General features: G+C 40.7%; 2 protein-coding genes across 3 annotated transcripts in view; one reads left to right on the forward strand and one right to left on the reverse strand.

Annotated features, from left to right (window-relative positions):
* dock1 (dedicator of cytokinesis 1) overlaps window positions 1–8,878 on the reverse strand; it is a 228,474-nt gene that overhangs the window by 101,777 nt on the left and 117,819 nt on the right. The window lies entirely within an intron of this gene.
* Window positions 3,538–8,878, forward strand: part of insyn2a (inhibitory synaptic factor 2A) — a gene marked incomplete at both ends in the record, with an annotated part of 17,523 nt that continues 12,182 nt past the window's right edge. The window contains one exon of the mRNA XM_079260766.1: window positions 3,538–4,763. Within this exon, the coding sequence (XP_079116892.1) occupies window positions 3,538–4,763 (1,226 nt within the window). The remainder of the gene's footprint in view (window positions 4,764–8,878) is intronic.

Raw genomic sequence — 8,878 nt, forward strand, 5'->3', positions numbered from 1 at the left:
TTACTGTTACTAATTGACATGTACCGTCATGTTTGTAGTGTTTAATAAATTCATTTTCATGATGCGCGCTGGATTAATGAATTTTCCCCTTAGGTGGAGCAGAAGCGATAAAACAAAATTAGTCAGGCTAGAAGTTACAGTAAACATTAAATCCCCAGGTCGAACGAGACTTTTACATTTTCATATTTTAAGATTTAGCCCACAGGCAAATTAGGAGCGGACCACTTGTGACACTGCTGACTCTTACTGAATTTAAAAGAGACAAAACGCAAGAAACCTGAAGTCATTTCTAGTTTCAAGGTGCAATGTGTTAAATGAGCATGAGCTTTGAGATACTTATATTAAAGAGAAATGAACTTGCAGCACTCCGAAGTTTCAAAGCTTCATATACTTGTTAAATTAACCGTAAATTCAGTATAAAAACAAAAAACAACAAAAAAAAAAAAATACAGCAGATCTCAACAGGCTCTGCCAGGAGACCTTTGTGTCTTTAGAATTAACCCAAACAGGGACTCATTATATCACGATGACAGTCATCAGAGCTGTTCTACTAATACAAGGTCAGACATGACTGCCTTGATGGGTTTGGGTACAAAATAGTGGGTCAGTTCACTTGACTAACATGCCCTTACATTTAAAACAGGAGCAGCACCACCGCATAAAGGGGCTAGTCGTCTAAGCTTGCGTGCTGAATCATGCTGTTTATGGAAGAGGCCATGGGGTGGTATTCAGCCAGAGGTGAGATACGAGCGCTGCAGCGGTCGCCCGGCTCTGAACCCAATGGGTAATAAATCAGATATGCGGAGCCAGGGACACATCATTTAGCCTACAGTGCTGATCTGTCAAAAAGGATAAAATTAAAGTGCAGATATGACACAAAATCATGTAATAGTATATGCAGTGTGGAGCTTATGTGTAGAAACAGAAAATCAGAATGTAACCCAGTTCAAAGCTAGATGAAATCGTGCATAACGAACATGAGGTTTAATTTGAGCTTAGCTTATAGCGTTATAGTTTTCAGTAGATGCATTTAGAGAGTGGATGTTGCTTGAATTTCTCTCATTAAAAATGTCACCATCTGTACAAACATGCACAGGACACTGGCAGTGATTGATAAGGAGAGCACAGCCATGCCGATGAACAGATATAAGTCTGGGAAAACAGTGACATGATCAGACAGCCAGAGAAAAAAGGAAAACGTTGACTTTTTTTTTTTCTTTTAAGTAAAAGGGATTCATTTGCTGGATGGCCAGGCTAATAACTGGAAATTTTGAATGAGACATGTTCAGCTCAAACTATTAAATGACAAAGAAGTCTCGATTCATTTGGTTATTTTATAAAAACTCTGAAATCCTGCTTACACCGTTCTCTCTCTGTTACAGAAGTATCTCCCTGTCCTTTCTGTGAAAGTAAATGTGTTACATTTTGCTCCATTATAACACAGTATGACAGTAGGTATCACAATGCATCATTCCAATCCCTGTAGAGGAAAACCATAGTACAATATTGCAATCTGAAAAGTGAAATTATCTACTTCTGCACATCCCAGTAGTATTTGTAAAGAATGTGAACAAAAGCTGCAATGCACTGGACATTTTTCTTGCTGTGAGCAGTGCAGCTTCTCTGCAGCTTTCTAATGTGTTCTTTTTTTGGTTTCTACATTTTCCACAAAAAAAAGTTGCATCCTCGCTGTACTCTCTGGTCATTTGCTCACATCAGTAATCACCTGTCTGCTGAGAAGAACACATCTGCCTTCACAGCAAAAAGCTGCCATCTCTAACCTGTCTATACAAACACGCTGTGCTGCTCTCACTGTTCGACTGGTTTTAGTGGAGGACTGTCACTCTGTATCGCCGGTGGTTCATCTGTCCTCAGCTTCAAACAGTTTCTTTTCTTAAAAAAATGTCCATGATGTTGAAATGTAACAGTAGACCTAGAGATAACAACCCAAATGTCCTTGAAATATTTGACATCTGGCAAAAGACAGAAAATTATGCAAGCTAAGAGGTCATTGAAAGCATAACTGAGCAGATCTCTGCAGATCTCTAACTAAGAGAGAGAAAAAGCAGCTTTTTAACTTTTCCATAAAGCAAGAAGAAAGCCCGAGCACCTTTTCTTGTAAAAAAAATTGTCTACCCCAAAACATAAAACTGTGTCTATTCACAGATGACACTGCTTTATATCTGCAGACAAGACCATTATGTCAGATGTTAAACAAGATAGTCAAAGACAGGTAGCTATCTGTCCTCTAAGGGAGCCAGAGATGCTAAACTCCATGATTTAATAACACAGACCCAAATAGATGCTGGCAACGGTGGAGACAGCGAGAAAAATGTTCTATCTATAGCTCCCAGGTAAGCAAACAGACATGTTTAAAATGGCAAGTCACAGACTGTTGACAGAGAGCAGTCATGGTAGATAAGCCGAGAAGGATAATTGTCTTATCTGGTGCAGCATCTATACGAGCATGTGGAGTGTTTGCTTCGCGTACATCAGCAGGCAGAGAGGGAGTTATATTTTTGTCAGAGCCTCAGAGTCACGATGCCACTACCATACCTGCGGTACCGCGGGTAAGATCATTCATTTTCTGTGCTTGCATATCCTTGGGGAGTTGTTATGCAGTTTTCTGACTGAAGTTTGTCTGTTTGTTGACAATTTTCTGTGCATCTAAAAACAAAATGCTAGAAGAAAAGCTACCATTCTTGCAGAACATGCTAATTTTCAGTGAGCTGCATAAATGAGCGCACGTCTTTAAGAGGTTAAATAAGACATTTAAGACTGTAAAGTCTCACATTAAAGCCCGAAGATAACTTTGCTGAAATGCTAGCAGTTTACTCTCAGGCCCACTGCGAAGGGATGACAACGGCATTTCACTCTCAAATAGTAGGTCATGCCAGTTCATCATTGTAAATGACCATTTGTTCTCAGCTGATTTTACCTCGTTAAATAAAGGTTAAATAAAATAAAATAAAATAAAAGTAAAACAAGCACGGTATCCACTTCTGGTTATGAAAATGGCATCAATCGTCTCATTTTACTGGTGTACCTACATTTAAACCTGCACATATGCTCTAATTGCGGAGTAAAAAGGGTGTTTAAGTATGTAAGAGGATAATTATACTGTATGATTGTAACTACAGTTAAACACTGCCATACAAACAGAGAGAGAGACTTTAATCAACCTAGAGGGGTAGAAGAGGAGACACTGGTAATGAAAGCGGCTTTGAAAACTGCAGCTATTTGTTTCAGGGAGAGGATTAAATGTATTATGGAAATCTGCTTGCATTATTCTTAGGGCATGTTGACAACAAAAATTCAATGTTTCAGTACATAAACACTCCAAAGTGGCAAACAAAAAAAAAAAAAAAATTAAAAAAAGGAAAGAAAGAAAAGATTTTGCTTTGAGAGATTAAGACAGTACACACATGTGGAAACCGGCTTCCATGACACGAACTGAAACCTAAATGTTAATAATTGTTAAGATTAGTGTGTGAAATACAGACAAATAACAGATTTTTTCTTTCTCTGCCAGGAAACATGGCGAGCAAGGAGGGAGGCAAATGCATGCTCACCAACTCAGAGTCTGACTCGGAGGCAGTGCCCTTGCCCTCCACCTCACTGGCACTGGAGGTGAAGTATTCCCTGGAAGCTAGTCGACAAGTGAGGAAAAGAAACAAGGCCCTTCAAGTGCGCTTCAAGGACATCTGTGAGGCACAAAACGAGCAAAGGGAAGCAGAGTTGCAGGCGGCGGGGAAAGGGGGAAAGCCGATGTCATACAAAGTGGCATACCGCAAGTACATGACCGTCCCTGCCCGCAGGTCCATTCCAAACGTCACAAGGAGCACAGGCGTCCAGACGTCTCCTGACTTGAGGAAACGGTATCAGACCTTTCCATTTGAAAGGAAAAAAGGCCACACATTCAAACATGTAGCGGAAGTGGAAACTTATAAAGGTCAAAATAACGGTTTTGTCATGGAAGTAAAGCCGTCCAAAGCATCTGAGCAGGGTTTAGATGAGGAGGTGGAGGGAGCATGTGGGGGGAGCGGAGTTCTGAGGACCAGGGCTCTGCTCCATACTAATGAGTGCATTGCCACAGTACAGCACACTGCACCCGATGGCCTGTGCTCTGACGCTCTGCTGCTCAGTTGCACTGCAGATACAGACTGCCTTGCAGACACGCCTGGAGGAAGCGGAGCCGGAGCACAAGGGGAGTACCAGCTTTGCAGCATCAAATCCCAAGCCAGAACTGGATTACAACACAGGGAGGCTGATGCCGACCGCTCGGCCAAGAGGCAGCTGCTCACTCTGGAGGAAGGCTCATCCCGAACCCTGCCGGACAGGACCTCAAAGGTTACAGGCCCCATCGCATGGAACTCCCTCACACAGGTGGAGTGCCTAGACAGTCCATCTGTAAGGAGCAAGCGGAAGAAAGGTCTCCAGCTCAATGGGCTGTCGAGTGAAACTCTACCACAATCTAGCGGAGGCTGTACAACACAGGCACAGTGCCATACAGGACAGTTATCGGCCAGGCCTATACGGGGTATGGAGGGTCCTCTGTCACCCTGCATAGGCGGTGAGACTGATGGTGCAGCATCTGACCAAACACAGGAAACCTGTAAGCAAATAGTGCCTATGAATCAGGATGGGGATGTAAAAGCACAGCTCCAGGCCATGGAAAATCTCATCAGCTCCAGCCAAGAGACCATTAAGGTGCTGCTTGGGGTCATCCAGGAACTGGAAAAGGGAGAGGCCCACAGAGAGGGGTAAGACATCTAACTTCAGAATTTTATATGTGTCAAATGTTTAGTGGACACTTGACAAAAGAAAAGTGGAAAAAGTGGAATTAAGGTTCACGGTAGCTGAAGAGTGATGTAGCTTTTACTTGAATGCATCATGTCAATTGGCCTAATTAAGCAGCACAATAAGTTTATCCTTAATGTCTCTGGTCTTTAAAATGCCTACTGTCTTGGAAACAACCACTGCTTGTCCATTGAAAGCTGAGTATACAACAGTCCTGCAGATAGAATAAGAATTGTCAATTTCCAGGTAAGAAGCGAATAAAATGACCAAATTGTTGAGTAAACTACTGGGGCGTAGCACCCAGATCTTTATCAGCTGTGACCAGGGCTGTGTAGAGAAACTCCACATCATCTACATATCCAAAAATGTTCACATAACAAGCATCGATTGAGCTTAAGATCCAAGAGTACACAACAGTAACTGCTTCTGAATTTCAGAAAGCAACTCTACCCACTAACTTGACTGATGCTGAGGGGTTAAACTCTTACATCATCTCAAAAGGCAATTATCCTCCTCCAATCTTGTGCAAGGCAACCTTAATCTCCTTATCACCAAACTCATAAAAGTGTGCTGCGAGTGAGGAAGTCAGCGCGCATGTGGTGCAGCATTGGGGATCCATCTTCAGTGTGTTGCAAAGCACATCTGGCTTATCAGTGGGGTCTAGAGTGGCAGGTGGGGAAAGGAGGGAGAGGTGGAGTGGCTTTAAAGAAAAGGGAAAAAAAAAGGTGAGAAGGATCAATCAGTGATAAATGAGTAAGCAATTACTTTTTATATACATAGAGAAAAAAAACTTTGTTTCCACTAATTAGTTACTAATTCCTGTACTTAGCTGGATTCAGTGAGCAGCCTAAGCCTCCTTTAATCCATTCAAGGCCAAGTGAATTTCTTTTTCGTCAACACCGGCAGAGTTATCTCGTTTTCTGTACATTCAGTATTTACACTACATTAGCCTCTTATTCATCCTACATAAATGTCACTGACCCAACATGGAGATTCACCCATAGGCTGTAGGTGAGGGAGTGCAATTACATCACGTATACAACAGCTTATGCTATTTTGACATTCATCTTCTTTGATAGAATATTTAGTGCTCAGTATGTTCATTATCATGCATGTATTCATCACATGCTATTCAGATACAGATCAAAATCCGCTGGTGAATGTGTAGAAGGACAGAATGCTTTGGATCAGAAATGATGCATATGTAATATGTGAAAGCAGTGGTAACTGCGGAATTCTACATGAAGAATCAAGAAAGATCAGAACAAAACTTCAACTAGAGACTGCAAAGGCTGCTGCATGGATGTTAAGAATTATTTCTTTCTTTTTTTTACATGATGTTACAAAAGCCAATGAGAGGGTACAATAAATAAACAATGAAGAAGAATGGCAGGAGGGGTACAACTGTAAAGTGTAAGGAAACACTGACCTCTGAAGCAAACAAATTCTATACGGGTTTCATTTCGGATTGAGATGTAGTCAACCTTTTGAAACTGTGACCTTCTAAATTATCAGGCGCAAACATTGGATTAACATTGCACAAATATAATTATTTCATATTTGTAACTCAGAAGCTCCAAACTCCAGACTAATCAATTTCTGGAGAAAAATACCCATCTTCAAATTGAAACTCAAAGCAATGGAGGCCCTAAAGAAAACACGGATAATACAGACTTGCTTTTTCTAGAGAGAAGAGTAAAGTGTAGCACAGTTTTTAAACCATTACTGGATTAGATAAAAATGGAATTGGATGAAATTTTCCTACACTTACGGCACCATAACTGCAAATACAGCAAAAGCTGCCTGTTGTTCGGGTATAAAAGTCTATTAATGACAAAACTACATTATACTTCATGTGTCCTGCTTGTCAAGGAGATGTCTTTTAGAGCCAGCAAAGTACTAGCTCTTCCATTGCTGTAAAACTAAGAGTAAAAGAGAGAGACTGCACCTGTGTTTTGCCTTGGGTTGAACTTTGGCTTCACAAATACAAAAACTATATGAATAATTACATAAACAAGCTGTTTAACTTTAGTACTAATAATTAAACTCCCAGTAAGTTGGATTCCAGAGAAAATGGGCAGGACTTGAAGACCCTTAACATCCTAACATCATCTACATTATCATTTGATTTTGCAAATACTTTATAGAACAAAAAAAGAAAAATAAAAGGATTTTATCTTAAGCACAAGCACATATTAGCATAGTATTCCATGATAAAATGATGTATTACAACAAGGGTGCAATGCAGTTGTAAAGCATGTTGCATCCAACAGCACAAAGCTTGAGAATAATGCTGCATCATCAAAAGGTGCTGGCAGACTGGAGCCAATTAATAACACTCACATGGACTTGTTGCTCCCCTGTCTATTAGCACTGTACATATGAGCATGTTTTTTACCTCTAGATCACCACCTACTCAGTGACCTTCGGTAGGGCTCTTGTGGAGCACAAAGGGGGGAGGGGTATAAATATATTGTTAATGGCACTCTTGGCTTCATTCTCTTTAGGGAGGTCTGCTGAAATGAGCCCTTCTCCCTTATTTTCTCTTATCAAGTTGGTATTAGATTGAGGGACAAAGAGACTGAGATGATATTGGGGTGCAGAAATAGGGAGCAGAGGGGGATTTGTAGGAAGGCTGCCACCCAGTTGGCCATGCAAACGTCAATTCTTTACTCAGTTGCTTACTTAGAGGCAAGTAAATGTGGCATCCACACTGTGCTGAACTGTAAACTCCTCTGCAGAAAAGCCTATTAATTACCCTTTGCACATAATTAACCTGAGGCACAACATTTAAGCAAACTTGCTGTGTCACTGCAGTCATCCTCTTATGGGACGCCATTACTTGCCTCTGCTCCAGCTTTAAATAACACTATTGACATCAGCACCTCTAATACCTGTCAGAGTATGCTGCATAGAAAACAGTGCAGTAGATAAAGAGGAGTAATTTATGAAAGAGGCTTAATTTTTATTGGTGCCGCACCCGATGGGCAGTGTGACAAGAATATTGGTGACAGAGCTGAAAAATGTGTCTGCTGCTGAAAAGATGAAAGACTGGAATTAAAGATGAAGGCACATTAACATCTGCTGGCTCTTACTGCAATGCTCATTTGAGGATGTTGATCGTAAGATTTGAGGTTCCAAAACAAAAAAAAAAAAAACAAAAAAGTTATCACTCATATACACATTACTCCTTGTAAGATATGTCGCTGTGATTGTTGGACCAGAACAGCAGAACAGTGATTAGCGCTGCCAAATAACAGCAAAATGGTTCCTGTTGTAAAACTTGGATGGAGCTTTATTGTGTGTAGTGGGCACACATACATGCGTGCAGGTGAGGTTTAACTGGGATGTCTAAATTAGCCCATGAGTATGAGTGCAAGTTGTTGTCAACTTCTCTGTATTAACCCTTTGATGGGACTGTTAGCAACCCTCTCATCCCACGGCAGCTAGATTAAACTTCAACTGTCTGTGACTCAGCGCATAATGAAGCAGGCCAAGAATATGAACACATAGGAAGGAAAACACCACAATATCCGGAAAAAAAAAGTCAGCAATTACAATGACTTTTTCTCTATGCATAGAGGCACAACTTCTTCTGGCTGTGCAAACAACTGCATAAAGCAAGATGAGGATAATTAGCCCATCACTGAAGTTTATTTTTAAAATGTCTTCTTTCCAAATCCTCTTCGGTAACTCATCTGCCCTCAAAACAACAGCACAGCGCATCAGTGCTACATCAGTGTGTGCTTGCACACAGAAGGCCAGTGTTGTGGAATCAAGTCGTGCCCCAGACTGACCTTTAGCTCACAGGCAGTTTAAGCTCTTTGACTTTCTTCATAGAAGGTATTGGAGTATTACAACACATCATTTTGCATGCTCATTTAATAATCTCACAATCAGATTAAAATCAAATTAAAAAAAACTTCCATAGGATGATGATAATATGTAGTATCAACTTTTGTCAAATATGATGAGAGTTAAAAGCTGGATTGATTGTAATATCAGGGTGGTGTACAAGACTACTTCCTTGTGATACAGTTTTGATGTTACAAAAGAAAGGAAAGAAAATAACTGACCT

The sequence above is a fragment of the Telmatherina bonti genome (assembly GCF_933228915.1).
Source record: "Telmatherina bonti genome assembly, chromosome: 21".
Lineage (NCBI taxonomy): Eukaryota > Metazoa > Chordata > Actinopteri > Atheriniformes > Telmatherinidae > Telmatherina > Telmatherina bonti.